Genomic DNA, 15,193 nt, shown 5'->3' with positions numbered 1-15,193 from the left:
ACTGATCAACAGCTCCATTGTTTGAAGATTAGAAACTGGATTAAGGCTCAGGGTAGCCGTGTCAATCCCAGTCAACAACAACCTAATGTGCTGTCAAAGCAGTGATCCACAGTGTGCAAGTATACCTGTGTTTGATATTGTTGGAAAACAAATGTGACATTTAAGTAGCACAGAGTGTTTGACTGCGCAGCACAAAGAACATCCTGTAATGTTTGACTCCCTTTCAGGTTGAGCAAACAGCATTATAGAGGCTAGTCACCACCCTCCACCCCACCTCCTCCTCTTCCTCCTCCTCCTCCTCCCCATCTCTGGTATCACTTTATGCCTTATCAGCTCCTTTGCCCCATTCACTTCTCTGGTTGTCTCCAGGCGTGAATTCAGCCTATATGGATATAAACCCTCACACTCACTTTCTCTACTTGAGAAACTTCACCTATTTTTCCTTCTTCTCTGAGGTGCACCACTCAGATCATGTGGCCACCACTGTTGTGGAGACCCTGGCTATCACCGCTGTCTTCCTGGTCTCTGTGGCGGCAAATGTGGGAGCTGCAGCCATGGTAATGTGGGAACGCAGACTGCTGACCAACAAGACCATCCTGACCCTCAACTTGTTCGTGGCCGACCTGCTGTTTGTCAGCATGATCCCGCTGATTGTGGCAGTGCGGTGGACGGTGTCCTGGATGCTGGGGTATACGGCCTGTCACATTGTGCTGTATGTCATCTGTGTGAGCGGCTGTGTCACCGTCACCACCCTGGCCACCATCAGCGTGGAGAGGGTGCAGGCCATCCTTCGACTGCGGACTGTGCCCACTTTAAACCGCAGGATGGTGACCGCCACCCTCTTCTTCATATGGGCCTTTTCTGCACTCGCCTCCATACCCCTCAGTCTGTTCTTCACTGTGATGGAAGTGGATTTCCCTGAGCAGGTATGGATGGATTGATGGATGAAAGGAAAAGCTCAGTGTCCCTACCATTAAGGTATTTTTTCTGTTTATTCTTTCCACAGGAACGTGTACACATTTGTACCCTTAAGTGGTCTGACACAACTGCAGAGATTGTGTGGAATGTGGCCTTCACCGTCCTGTGCTTCCTTCTCCCAGGATTCATAATTGTGGCCAGTAACAGCAAAATATTACAGGTGGGTTTTGTCATGCTTTTTTATGAACACAATTGTCAGGTAGTCAAAGAAGAGTTTTTTAGGTTCAGGGGACCCAGCCACACTTGAGTCTTACATTCATAGGGTTTGTTTTTATAAAAAAGCCAAGTCATACTAAAATATTTAGGACATGGAAAACATTACTCAAACAAGAGTCCCATCTTTTCGGCCCCACTTTGATAATGATGGTTCATTTGATAAGTATTTTCCTTCAGTTCAATCAGTTATTCGTGTCAACTCAACCCATTGGTTTGCTGATATATTGACTGCCACTTGTGAATAGACATTTCTCCGTCATTGTTTGAGCAGACATGCAGGTGTTTTATGAATTACTGAAGCTGAAATGATGTGTAGGTTCAGAGCTTTGCGCTATCAACTGTCAATATTACATTTAGCAACCAGTTCTACCAATGTGGACATTTAAGTGATGCAGACAATTAAAAAAGAGACACAAAGCCACAAATTGATTGTATCTCTGGGAAGATGTTATTGATGTTTGCGTCCCAGACCCAGGGAGGCAAACAAAGACTACATGTAAATCAATCAAAGTTTTGTTATATCTTTGTCCACATTATATAAGGCCATTTAATACAGAATGCCGTTATGCAACATTTTATTGTGTTACAGATTGCTAAAAGATGTCGGCTAAGGCTCCGACCCAGAGACAGCCAGTCCCCAGTTGGAGACGCTCTTGAATACCATGTCTCCCGCCAGGATATGAAGCTCTTCCGTACACTTCTGTTCCTCGTGTTCTCCTTCTTAATAATGTGGAGTCCCATTTTCACCATCAACTTCCTCATCCTCGCCAGGAACTTCTTGGGTCACCTAGATGTGTCCTCTACCATGTTCTTCTGGGTGTTAACATTCACACTGGCCAACTCAGCCCTCAATCCCATCCTCTACTCGGTCTGCCAGTTCAAGAACAGCTGGCGCAGGTTCTGCTGTGGCTCTGCTGTAGCGCCACTGAGGAAAGGACCTCGTGGCAGTGGTCGAACACAAGGAAAACATCCATGATCAATATCATGACTGTTTCGTCTAATGGAGTGTTCAAACTTACAGAATGTATGCAGCACGTCAACACCTCTGTTGATATACATCTCATGGAAGATACAATGCCTGCTCATAGGTGCATTAGTACTATTCATTAATGTTAATATAAGATAAACACCTAAGATCAAACACTGTAAAGAGTTATTTTACAATAAATCATCTGCCACTTAAAGAGTCTTGTTTCTTTTCAAATCTACGATAAATTAATCTTAAAATGCTAAATAATAAATGTGATGTGTCCTCAAATACAGCACAGATTAGCTTAAATATTTAGTTATTTTATAACATTCTGTGCCTTAAAAATTACAATATTGAATAGTGTTTTGATTCTCAAACTATCAGTGACAACAACAATCAAGTGACTAATATAAAAAAGGGAGCCCTTTACTGAGAGAATGTTTTAGTCATGCCATTGCCTCATTATCTGGTGTGAAAGTGTCTATAAGCAGATCTACTAACCAATAGCAGTTTGTCTGTCAACAAGAGTAATTAAGCTTTAATCAGCCGTTTACAATCCCACTTAATCCTGTCTATGGTTTAACGTGCTAGCTCACAGAAGTGGCCCAGGTAAGCCGGACTGTCATTAGGCCTACATTACCTCTGTGGCTGATTGTAGTATAATCATGTAAAACAAACATAACAGATGCTAAACCGTTTTTAAAGTTCTCCTGATTCTGTGTTTAGGCTCTGAATCAGTTGTGGATTCTGTCCTCAAATCACCTTCTGGCAAAGCTTCTCCGTCACAGTATAGGGCAGGCAATGCAGGGAAACAGGGACTGGACCCAAATGCAGATAGATGACGAAGCAGCAGAATTAAGTAATTTATTTTGAAAATAACTTCAAAATGCAGGCAGGTAACGGCAGTCATGTTGCATGTAGGCAACAAGAAAATCCAAAAGACTAATAACAAGAACTCACAGCACTAGTGGAGGGTGGAAGCTAGACCATTAAACACTTTGTTATAAAGAACAAATGCGAACAAACAAACTGAGCTGATAAATGACTGATTGTGGCAGTGAGAACAGGTGAGCAGGAGTTCAGTTGTCATGCTTTTTTATTGACAAAATTGTGAGGTAGTCAAGGAAAGGACTGTTTAAAAGGTGAGGTTTTTAGGAACAGGGGATCCCAGCCACACTATAAGAATATATGATTAAAGTTAAACTCTCCCACCCTGCCTGTGGCACTCAGCCACATAATTCCTACTGAAGAAATACATCTTTAAAAATGAGTCTTAAATTTATAGGGTTCTTTTAAATAAAAAAAGCCAAGTCATTCTAAATTATTTAGGATATTTATAATTTAGGACATGGAAAACATTACTCAAACTAGAGTCCCATCTTTTTGGCCCCACTTTGATAATGATGGTTCATTTGATAAGTATTGTCCCTTGAATTGTAATATTGTGTGAATATACCTGTAATAATCAGTTATTCTTGCCAAGTCAACCCATTGGTTTGCTGACTGTTGTGAATTGTGAATAAACATTTCTCTGTCATTGTTTGAGCAGAGATGCAGGTGTTTTATGAATTACTGAAGCTGAAACTGTGTGTGGGTTCAGAGCTTTGCACTATCAACTGTCAATATTACATTGAGCAACCAGTTCTGGACATTTAAGTGATGCAGACAATTAAAAAAGAGACACAAAGCCACAGATTGATTGTATCTCTGGGAAGATTGTATTGATGTTTGGGACCCATTGGAGGCAAACAAAGACTACATGTAGATCAATCAAAGTTCCGTTATACCTTTGTCCACATTATATAATGCCATATACAACCTAATACAACCATAAACTATAAACAGAGGGTGTTTTTATTCGTTTGGACTCAACATGACAGCAGGTATTGCCTACATTTCAAGTAATTGATCTAAAACGCTTTCAACGCTTTTTCAATATAAAGCTGTGCTTAAACTTAAAAATAATGTACTTATTGCAGCGCGTCACAATTATTTTAATGGCACAACTGGTCCCTCACTGTAGATACACACTTTTGAATGATACAGATTAATTTTATAATTTACAGCTAATTATTTCCTGGACCCCCTGATAGTGTTACAGACGTCACTATAAGGCACTTAAACAGCTTTGCCTTATCATTATGGTATTGTCCATAGCCGCCTTATATCATACAGCGTGTCTTTTCACCACAATATTTACTACTGTGGGTCATTTTCATTGGACAAATGCATTGGTGAGAAACATGATAAAACCATCTAAACTTTTGACTCATATGTTCTGATTCTGGTGGACTCTTGTAGGAGTTCATCCCCACTGGCAAAACTGCACAGCTCCTCAGTTATGGAGCGGCATCACCTTGTGTACAGTAAGACACTGATGGCACATTTTTTTCATGCTGTACTGTAGCCTGCCAGATTTAGGGACTCTTGGCTGCCGTCTAATTTCTTCTCCTGCTATCGATTCCAGAACCTGAATATCTTCCAAAACCTTCAAAAGCGTTTGAGACGGTGCAGCATCTGTTTGAAGTTTGCATTATTGCCACTGATCTCGCCCTCTATTTCAAGTAAGGAATGTCAAGGGTGATGTTCCATCTAAGTACACTTTTAATACCTGTTATTGATTGTCAAGGACGTTTGACAAGAACTGACAGCTTTCTCGTCTCTCAGAAAGAGAACGCTGTTCCAAAACATTGTGGGAGCTGTGGAGGCGATTCCAGATGAGAAAGAGAAGATCAGCTACATCTCCAACAATCCAACCAGAAAAGACATCATCATGTAAATGCAGAGTGTATCAAGTAAAATAGCCATTTCTGTCATTTTGACCATTTCTCTAGATTGTCTTGTGTTGAATCTCTAGTTGTCATTCATGGTCTCTTGTTTTCTGCAGGGCAATGATGATGACGGCTTGTGACCTGTCAGCCATTACAAAGCCATGGGAGGTTCAGAGCAAGGCGAGTTCCCTTCTTAAGACGTGTAAAGCGATTACAAAACATCATTCTCCCATTTGTTCTCATTGTGCTACTGGTTCTTATGGTCCTAGGTCGCTCTAATGGTGGCGGCAGAATTTTGGGAGCAGGGAGATCTTGAAAGGACAGTCCTTGACCAGCAGCCTATTGTAAGACGTTTTAAAAGCTAAGGTTTCTGGTATGTTGCCCGCACTGTATATGTTGTCATAAAGTCATAACAATAAGCATCACCTCTCACTTCTTCTTCTTCTTCTTCTTTAGCCAATGATGGACAGGAATCATTCTGAGGAGCTGCCTAAGATGCAGTGTGGTTTCATCGACTTTGTCTGCTCCTTTGTGTACAAGGTACATAGATACAAATAAAAACACTAGTTATTGTTAATAAATACTAACATGATATGTGTGTATTTTCTCATTTGTATGTTTCTATTTGCCCTCACCCCCGTGTTTGTTTGCAGGAGTTTTCTCGCTTCCATATAGAGATCACTCCCATGTTCGATGGCCTGACTATCAACAGGGGCGAGTGGAAAGCTCTCGCAGATGTCTACGAGGCCAAGATGAAAGCTATCAAAGACGAGAAGAAAAGGCTGGAAGGTGGAGATGAAGGTGAGCACTGAAACCACTGCTACCACATCCCTCCTGCTCATGCTGTGTTTTCATTGTTGCCTGTCTTCTCACCGTATTTCTCACTTGTTCCTTTTACAGTTCAAGAAGGTGGGAAGTCAAAGACGTGTGTCGTCAGCTAGACCTCCAGGACGGTCCAGGCACTTTTGAATGTTTTCTGGATGTGTATTTGTACAGTTTGTGTATGTGCATGAGCATGTGCTCACAGATAAGGGAACCCTATTGTGCAAAAATTCCCTGTATTATTATTTTTGTATATAATGCATTTTATTTATTTATTTATTGTACTATATCATCTGATACAAGAAGCTATTTTAATTGGCACCAGTCTTTGGCGCAAACAGAATGAATGTAAAACTATGAACACATTCATTAATCTTGGATATGCGAAAAGATTTGAACTTTTAATCATTATAACAATTAATACTGGATATAATATCGGTATACATAGCTAACTTTCTTTTGCTTTGGACATGATATTAATAGAAATATTAGGCTGCAAATGTGATGCTGTTTGAACTCTTATTTCTGAATATTCTGGGGAATATTTGGTATATACTACAATAAAATGCTCTTATTTTGTAGGGAAAGAGCACACTAAACAAAATTTCTAGTTGATATTTTTATTTCAAGTAGTGCTTTTAAAATTTCACGCATATGTCCCTGGCAAATGGGTGCGAGATGTAAGAAGATTTGACTGAATTGGATTTAGTTATAAGCCACCATGAGCCCCTGCTGTCCTTTTTAAGTCCCCTGCTTACATAAAGTAGAAATACTGCCGTCCTGCTCATAAGTCAGCATGTGTAGAGTGCATGTGGCATTTACAGGACAGGAAGGTGTCATGTAGAAACTCTGTGCTTGTACTGAAATGGTATTGTTTGAGTGTGAAACAACACATCAACAATGCTATGGTGTGATTTCTTAAAGCTGAAATGTTAAGACTTCTCAAACTAGAGTTTGTGACATTGCAGACCAATGTCAGATTATATTTTCTGAAGCAAGTGTTTGTTAAAATACGAACGTTGAATCTCGAATGAATGCAACCTTTGCAAAGAAAGTTGACTCTATTGTGAATGTATAGCATTAAATACATAGTTATATGTGCAATAGCATCACGTATAACTCATGACAAATGCCAATAAAGTTTTTTTTTTCAAATCAAATCATGCATGTGTGCATTTTAGCCTAATCGGATTACACAAATTTAGTAAGAATGAAAATATTAATTTTATACTTCATTTCAGCTGCATCATGGGTGTAATGTTGGGGTATATTAGCTGCAGCACAAGGATTATTGAATAGAAAGAGTTTCCTGATAATGACTTATGGCCTCATTGATACACCTTTTCCACCACTCCAGCTAAAGAGGGGTTTAGGAGAGCAGGACTGACCAAACATCACCTTTTAATCAACTGCTAACAAGCTTATAAGAGACCTGTGTCACTGATTTGGAGACTGGTTTGTGTTTTCACACTGCTGATATCCATTCATCAAATGCAAATGTTCAAGAGGAATATAAATGCACCGTAATTAGCCACGGTGTGTAGAGTAGCCTTCATAAACAAGAAAATATATCATATCCCTCCTTGTAAGATGTACTTTACAGAAGTGAACATGTGTGAACATAGTCATGCATAACCTTTGACCTTTGACAGTTTGGCATGTTGTTTGACCTAAGTTTGGATGTCACGCAGATGTTGTGGTGCATCATCTGACAATATCTATTGAGAATTTCAAAATGATAAGAAAACGAGTGCAAGATTACAATCAACATAACATCAAAGTTAACATAAAAGTTTGAATATTTTCACCTCCTTCATCGTGACTTAACTTCCACCTATTCAGTTATTGCGGTTTTAAGTGGAGATTAAACTGTTACTAACTTTCAGCTCTCGTGCTACTAAGGAAACAACATTTTTTATATTTCTCTGCAATAATGGTAAATGACTGTGTGTCAGACAGTTATTGTGGAGGTTATTGATGGAGGTTATGCTGCCATAAGCAATCATCCCCTTAATGCGAGACTGACAGGTGGCCTGTAAACTTCATACTTCATATAGGAACCAGAGAGCATCTCAGTTACAAAAGCCCGAAAAATCACTTCCAGGGAGGTCAGCCAGCTTTGTGGACTGACATGACACCTAAAGACATTTTGTAGGTGCAGAGGTCAAACAGAAACACAAGAGTATGTTTACTTAATGTGCTGCTTTCACTGGTGAAGGAGGACTGGAGCAGGAGCGTGACCTCTTCTATTTTGTACCATGATAAGAATGAAAATAAGGATTGTTTTTTAGAATAGTATGAATATGATTCTAAAAGTGATCTAAACTCCTTGTTGATAATAATAACAATAACTCATTTAAGATGAATAATCTTTGAGAGAAAATAGGAAAAGAATGATGCAAGTAAAAACGTTTTTTAAAAATCCAGATAGAATACCTTTCAAGAGATGGGAGCTCGTAAATCAATCCACCTCTACCTTGATTCTACATTTCCCTCTGGTGGGGAACTCAGGGAAGACAGTCAGGCTCTTTGTGCACCTGCAACAACAGAAAGGTCAATGTTTACCTTGGAAACACATTTATTTATAATGCTAGCCTATTTCTTTAGCCGTAGAGACATATTAGGGAGGTCATGCACATGCATAATGTGTAGTCATATGCTGGTTATCAGTTGCAGGAAGACCAATAACACAAATCTCAAAAGTCCATTTAACAGTCAGAAACACCAGGCTCAGGCGTATCAATAGCTGTGGACGTCGCTGTGGTCAAATAACTGCTGGACAGTGTGTGTTCTATTCTGGCGATGAATGACGGCATTTATGAGGCGCAGACATTACCCATCATCTTGCAGCACAACAATTATATCCACTGTTCTCCATTTAGTTTCAAAGCTGCTTATGAAAAAAGGCATTTGTTTCTTTCTGTCCCTTCCAGCTCCTCCATGTCCACAATTCCTCTCTGAATATGTCCTCTCTGAAGTACAAGCAGTCTCCTTTAGAGTATCTCCCTTATGGGTGAGAGCTTTATTCTTCCAACCTTCCTCGAAGCAGCTCCCGAAGCATGACCCTGCTCCTCCAAATGCCCTGCTGTCTTTTTTAAAGGCAAAATTGTATTATCATCATAAACAGACACTGGACATCAAATGGTGTCATCGCATCAGAGAGACATGGAGTTCCAGAGCACTATGTATTTATTCAGAGACCTTTTCAAACTCATGTTTCTTCCCAGAAAGGCCTGACGCATGCAGCCCTTCCAGGAACTGTCAACAAACATATTCATCTTACTTTAGTCTCTGGAGGGATCTGCAGCGAGAAATTAAATGGTTAAAAAGAAGACGTAATGGGGCTCCCATGTCATGTCTGGCACAGCAGCAAACAGTGCAATAAAACAGTGAATGCAATTTGAAAAAGCAATAAAGTAGGGGGGGGGGGGGGAGAAAGGAGTATATGCTTTGTTATGTGGCTTTGTGAAACACAATCTCGTGCAGAAATGCAGGATGTGAGGATAGACCTGTTCTTTGTCTGTGAGGGGCGTGAGGGGGGATGGGGTCCACTTGACTTCAGCACAGCAGATGTCAGGATGACAGGAGGGCTTCCCCACACCCCTCCATCACAGGGCAGCCACATTTTGCATCCACCAGTCGCCATAGAAACCGCGTGCAAACCAGGAAATGAACCCAAAATGTGCCAAGAAAATATGAGAACATTTGAAGCAACACCCGAAGTAATAATGACAATAATATTACAAGCTATATGGCAAGATGTTGGCAGTCCGGTGGAGTACACTGAGCCAATGCTACAGCTGTATTTCCATGATGACAATTAATTGTCCTCGGGTTTCCCACCCGCTTCCCGCATACACAGCCCGTGTGCGTCTGCGCCACAGGCTGCAATCCGCTGGCTCATGTCGGGGCTTCATTTTCTCCAGCTGATTCACGAATATTTACACCGTTCCGTCGCGTTGGCTGTTGGGCGGAATCCTCCGGGGGGTCGACACGGAGAGTGTGGCGTTCTGCTGAAATCATAGGCGTGGTTTTGGATGGAGTTGATCCGTCTGCTCCCGCTGGGATCCCCACCTGCCCTCACACCGTGTTTGTCACCGCGCCAGCTGGTATTTTTCTGAGCTTCAGCCACTACAGCACGAATTTGATTCGATTTTATTTTAGTCACAGGGGGATATCGATTCTTTTTTTTTTGGTCAGGGGGTGTAGTGTAATTACAGCGCTGTGGACGTGCCCGGTTTAATCACCTCCAGAGCGAGAGGCGGTGGCGGCGCACGGCACTTGGCGGAGATACACAGGAGCGGACAGCGCGTCGCTTGGCCTCCAGGCAGCAGCAGCAGCAGCAGCAGCAGTGGAAGAGGAACCACAGCGGAGACCCTGGTTCATGTGCAGGGCTGTTCGACGCGCAGGTCGTGCCCGCAGCGGTTCGCAAGAATGGAAAATACACGCAAGATGCCCAAGAGATCGCCCTGGCTTTGCGTACTTGTAGTGGCGTCCGTTTTACTTGCAGTGGACAGCAAGAGAGCCAGACAGCCTCGCTGCCCCTCATCATGTACATGTACCAAAGATAACGCGCTGTGCGAAAGCGCAGGACTGATCCCTCGCAGCTTTCCGCCCGATGTCATATCACTGTAAGTCATATTATTGTTATTTAATAAAGCATTCCTAACCAGGGCTTTCATAGATTAACAAAACACACTCGTCTCTGCTGGTGGGTTTCAGTGCTGATTCTGCTGCTGCTGCTGCTGCTGCACAGTAATGCATGAAACAGACCGGGATCACTGTTCGTATGAGACAGTCTATGCTTTGAAGCTAACCAGTGTGTCTGTCTGTCGTGTGTCCCCCCCCCCTCAGGTCATTCGTCAAGTCTGAATTCACTGAAATCCCGAAGGAGAGCTTCATCCACACGCCTGCCCTGCATCTCCTGTGAGAAATCTCTCTGGGGCTTTTTGTTCTTCAGTCTTTGTTGCATGCTGTCATTCCCCAGTGAGGTGATCAACGCCATGTTTAATGCTCAAGACATCTCCCCCTCTGATGCCACACATTATGGTAGAATTGATGTTGTAGCTTACAATCTGAATGGGGGAGCTGAACCATAAATCATGGTATATTGAGAAAATTACCCCTCTAAATGATTTCCCTACAGACCTTTTCATATCAGGGTGGAATAGTCTCTCTGCTATAGCATTCATCCAAGTCTTGCCTTAACGTGTATTTGTGCATATTGTGAATGAGACCTGGTTTCAGATGCAGATTTATTGATTGGGAATCCCTCCTTTAGAAAAGGGAATCCCCCTTCACTCCTGTCTCATGGGGTGGAGTAATGACTGACTCACTGTGTTCTTCATACAAACATGCGAGGCTGCATTGATCTTTGTCTTTGATGTATTTTGGTTACTGTGAAGGAGAAATGAGGGAGTTTTCCATCCCGGGTCCATTAAGCTACTAATGTAAGACCACAGCTTGTTAGTATCCAATTTGTGAGAAGGAATAGTGAAATATAATGGATTTCTCTGCACAGTCTTTTCACAGCCAACAACCTGGAATCTATAAACGAGGACGCTTTCCTCGGTCTTCCTCATCTGGAGTATCTGTGAGTAGATGCCCCAAGTTTACAAGCTGTTAAAAAGCTGTTAAAAAAACAAGATTGTCTCCCCTCTCATGCATTTATTCAACACCTTTTTCAGGTTCATAGAAAACAACCAAATTAAGTCGATTTCACCGCATGCTTTCCGTGGACTGAAAACCTTAGTGCATCTGTAAGTATATACTGTATTTCTTACTTCCTGTGCAAAAAAAGTAGAGCTATTCTTCTTTACAAAATAGGATCAATAGGATCAATTTCAATACAAAATCTTATCACTGGGGGTATCTTGTTAAAATTGAATGTAGAGAAGTTCTGTTTCTATCAGTAGAAATTATAATCTGTCTGCAGGGGCAGGCAAGAACTGCTCCAGAGACAACGTTTATTACACAATATGTATTGCCACACAGACATTTCTGTGACACTGTGCAGCTGTTGACATGGTTATGAAGCCAATCCTGTCACATTCACTGTCCAACTTAATGAAGCTTAGAAGCCTAAAGGCCCATTACATGTTCATTTTGTTTCAGATTTAGTAAAGTAAGAAAATATCTTCAAGAGAAGTAATTTTTACCATTTTCTTTTTGTAGCAGAGAGAGCCATACAATTGCTGAGGAGGCAGCTCTAAAAATAGCTTAATGTTTCCTTAAATTCAGAATAAGCAATGTTCCTGCCGTCTGTCTCCAGGGTGGCAAGATGTGCCCAAACTCTTTAACAGATATCCTTCTATCCCTCTGCAAGGAAACACTGCATACCACATCCTCATTTCGATTTCATGAGGCACTGGAAGTTCCTTTTACAAATGAAAATGCAAACAGCAGAACATTTGCATTTAATGAAGAGGGAAGGATGGGGAAGGTATATTGAATAGCTGGTGAAACACAAACAATAACTAATATATCTGGTTGTTTTTTCCCTCTCTTCCAGGAGTCTGGCCTACAATAATCTGGAGACTCTGCCCAAAGATTTGTTCAAGGGTCTTGAGGCCTTGACGAAAGTGTAAGTACAAATTTCATTCCTGCGTTATCCGGAAACAAAGAGATAAATTGCACAGTGTTACATAACAAAGTATAATGTATGCTATCGTGGACAAGTCCTTCTATAAATAGACCTCTGTGTAATCATTTCTCTTCAGCCAAGGCTTGAAAAATGTGTGGGTGGTGCTTTTAGCGCCATTAAAATTACATGCGGCAGCGAGGAAGAGAGATAGTTTGCAATCCATCACCCGCTGAAGATGTTCAGTTCTCCTTTGTGCTCCCTCTTGATATTAACGAGAGCACAGAGTGAAGCTGTGAGGGCCAGAGAGCAACGCCAGCAGGCACACTTCAATGAGTGAAAATAAAAGTCCATTCAAAAGGCTGAGAGCATTCCCGTTGGAAGTTAGTTTGTTGGTTTTCTCTCTTCAGGGACTTGAGAGGGAACCAGTTCACCTGTGACTGTAAGCTGAAGTGGTTGGTGGAGTGGATATCCAGCACCAACGCTACAGTGGACCAGATTTACTGTAAAGGCCCGGCCTCACAGCTGGACAAGAAGATCAACGACCTGGTGGCGCTGTCCTTCGACTGCATCACCACAGGTGGAACACAGAAAATACTTCTCATTCAACCTTATTTTTATAACAATGATCACAGCTTCTCCTGACTTTTTCAATGCCATTTAAAGCATGTTTTTGTTCCCTCTCATAGAGTTCGCTTCCTACCAGTTCCTGAAGTTTGAATCCATATCCGTGGAGGCATTTTCCTTTGGGAATGACCAGTATGTGGTGTTTGCCCAGCCCTTCATAGGGAAATGCAGCTTTCTAGAGTGGGATCATGTGGAGATGGTCTTCAGAAGTTTTGATGACATTGACAGTAAGTAAAAGTCATTTCAAATATGCTGTCATGTGGTTGTGAGTGAGCTGTGTGAGTCTAAAAGGAGTGGGGTGAGATTGGAAGAGGAGCCACTAGATGGAGACATGCATTGAAGACAAAGTGAAACCGTCTTGATTTTCTCTCTTCTTTCTCCTCACCAGGCACATCCACAGTGATTTGCAAACCTCTGGTCATTGACAGCCAGCTCTTTGTCATTGTGGCCCAGCTGTTTGGTGGCTCACACATCTATAAGCGCGACACCTCTGCCAACAAATTCATCAAACTCCAAGGCATTGACATCCTCAAAATCCGCAAACCAAACGACGTGGAGACGTTCCGCATCGACGGAGAATCCTTCTTCGTCATAGCAGACAGCTCCAAGGCCGGCTCCACCACCATCTACAAGTGGAACGGCAATGGCTTCTACTCTCACCAATCGCTCCACCCGTGGTACCGGGACACCGATGTGGAGTTCATGGAGATCTCCTCCAAGCCTCACCTGATCCTGTCCAGCAGCTCCCAGAGGCCGGTCATCTACCAGTGGAACAAAACCACCAAGCTGTTTGACAGACGCACCGACATCCCAGAGATGGAGGACGTCTACGCTGTGAAGCATTTTCAGGTCAAATCCGACCTCTTCATCTGTCTGACGCGATTCATCGGCGACTCCAAAGTGATGCGCTGGGACGGGGCCCTCTTTAGAGAGTTGCAGACCGTGCCCTCCCGTGGCTCCATGGTGTTCCAGCCCTTCTCCGTGGGCAGCTGGCAGTACGCCATCCTGGGCAGCGATTACTCGTTCACCCAGGTGTACCGCTGGGATGCCAAGAAGGGCGAGTTTGTCCATTTCCAGGAGGTGAACATCCAGGCACCGAGGGCCTTCTCTCCAGTCTCCATAGACAACCGGGAGTTCCTGCTGGCCTCCAGTTTCAAAGGGAAAACTCAGATTTATGAGCACCTGGTCATTGATATGAGCGACTGAGCGAATGTTCTCTTGACTGGTTGGCTGATTGTTTGGTTATTTGAGTGGTTACTGTGTTAAGAGATGGTTGTCGCAGCAGATCTAGACAACACTGCAAGTGTCAGGTGATCCTAACTTGAGCAAGGCAGGCATTAATGTATTTTCAACCAAATACTTTTGGCTGAGATGCATATTGTTTCAATGCATGCACCTGAAATTAGGATTAGACCCAATATGTTGCCAAGACATTAATGCATGAGCAGGGCCTCACACTGGCCGTCCCATCCTGATGAATGCAACATCCATGCTCATTAATCCATTCAATCTTGCCTGTCGGGTTTTTTTTTTGTGTTCAGCTTTTAATGTGACTCAGCAATGTTTATACATTTGTAATCTCATATATTTATCGACATGAAAGTAACGACGAAATGGTACTTTATAATCTATTAACAATGTTTAACTGAACCAATCTGCCAAAACGAAATGTTTACATTTTTCTGTCTTTCCACATGTGCGCTAAAAGATTTGTAAATTTAGCTTTTGTAAGTTTAAGAGGGACCACGCCAGTTAGATACATATTTGTTAAGGAGAATGATTTAAAATTATGTTTATAATTTGGAAAATATCAACAGAAATGTGTGAGAATATACCTGTAAATCCTTGCAACTAACGTTTTTATTGTCAACTGTTTGTATAATGTTTAAAGTATTGAAAATTACAGTTTTTCATAAGAAGTATGGAAAACATTTTGGGCACACAGGAACTATTTTCACACAATTGAAAGAACTGAATTGAAACACTGTGGATATTGTTCATAATGCTTTACCTTTGACTAACATGTATGCAAAATACATCAACTGTGTCACGATTAGAATTAAGTTACTGACTAATATCATGCTCTGTAGAGTCAATAAAGGTTTACATTATTAACTGTTACATCTCATCTGAGCTCTCTCATGGCACTGTGTAGCATGGCCTTGCTTCAGTGTGTGTGACACCAGGTCCTCAAAGCAAGACAACACGCACCAACACGTCTGCTTCACT

General features: G+C 41.9%; 2 protein-coding genes across 2 annotated transcripts; both read left to right on the top strand.

Annotated features, from left to right (window-relative positions):
* Window positions 1–386: 386 nt before the first annotated feature.
* LOC142933201 (free fatty acid receptor 4-like) lies at window positions 387–2,170 on the top strand. Its single transcript, XM_076077336.1, has 3 exons — window positions 387–926; window positions 1,007–1,138; window positions 1,784–2,170. The coding sequence occupies exons 1-3, from the start codon at window positions 387–389 to the stop codon at window positions 2,168–2,170; spliced, it is 1,059 nt and encodes a 352-aa protein (XP_075933451.1).
* Window positions 2,171–9,629: 7,459 nt separating this feature from the next.
* LOC142933003 (leucine-rich glioma-inactivated protein 1-like) lies at window positions 9,630–15,079 on the top strand. Its single transcript, XM_076077137.1, has 8 exons — window positions 9,630–10,388; window positions 10,612–10,683; window positions 11,279–11,350; window positions 11,445–11,516; window positions 12,269–12,340; window positions 12,748–12,917; window positions 13,027–13,191; window positions 13,353–15,079. Exons 1-8 carry the CDS (start codon window positions 10,192–10,194, stop codon window positions 14,168–14,170), a joined length of 1,638 nt encoding a protein of 545 aa, XP_075933252.1. The 5' UTR covers window positions 9,630–10,191; the 3' UTR covers window positions 14,171–15,079.
* Window positions 15,080–15,193: the final 114 nt, after the last annotated feature.

This window comes from Anarhichas minor, unplaced genomic scaffold (genome assembly GCF_050575085.1).
Source record: "Anarhichas minor isolate MPS153535 unplaced genomic scaffold, ASM5057508v1 ptg000058l, whole genome shotgun sequence".
NCBI lineage: Eukaryota > Metazoa > Chordata > Actinopteri > Perciformes > Anarhichadidae > Anarhichas > Anarhichas minor.
This window is presented reverse-complemented; position numbering and strand designations above follow the sequence as displayed.

Excerpts from the sequence above, each read along its gene's own strand:
- LOC142933201 (XM_076077336.1), top strand. The coding sequence starts at position 387 with ATGGATATAAACCCTCACACTCACTTTCTCTACTTGAGAAACTTCACC. Across the intron at positions 927-1,006 it reads AAGTGGATTTCCCTGAGCAG|GAACGTGTACACATTTGTAC; the intron begins GTATGGATGGAT and ends TTCTTTCCACAG. Across the intron at positions 1,139-1,783 it reads GTAACAGCAAAATATTACAG|ATTGCTAAAAGATGTCGGCT; the intron begins GTGGGTTTTGTC and ends ATTGTGTTACAG.
- LOC142933003 (XM_076077137.1), top strand. The coding sequence starts at position 10,192 with ATGGAAAATACACGCAAGATGCCCAAGAGATCGCCCTGGCTTTGCGTA. Across the intron at positions 10,684-11,278 it reads ACGCCTGCCCTGCATCTCCT|TCTTTTCACAGCCAACAACC; the intron begins GTGAGAAATCTC and ends TTCTCTGCACAG. Across the intron at positions 12,918-13,026 it reads CTTCGACTGCATCACCACAG|AGTTCGCTTCCTACCAGTTC; the intron begins GTGGAACACAGA and ends TCCCTCTCATAG.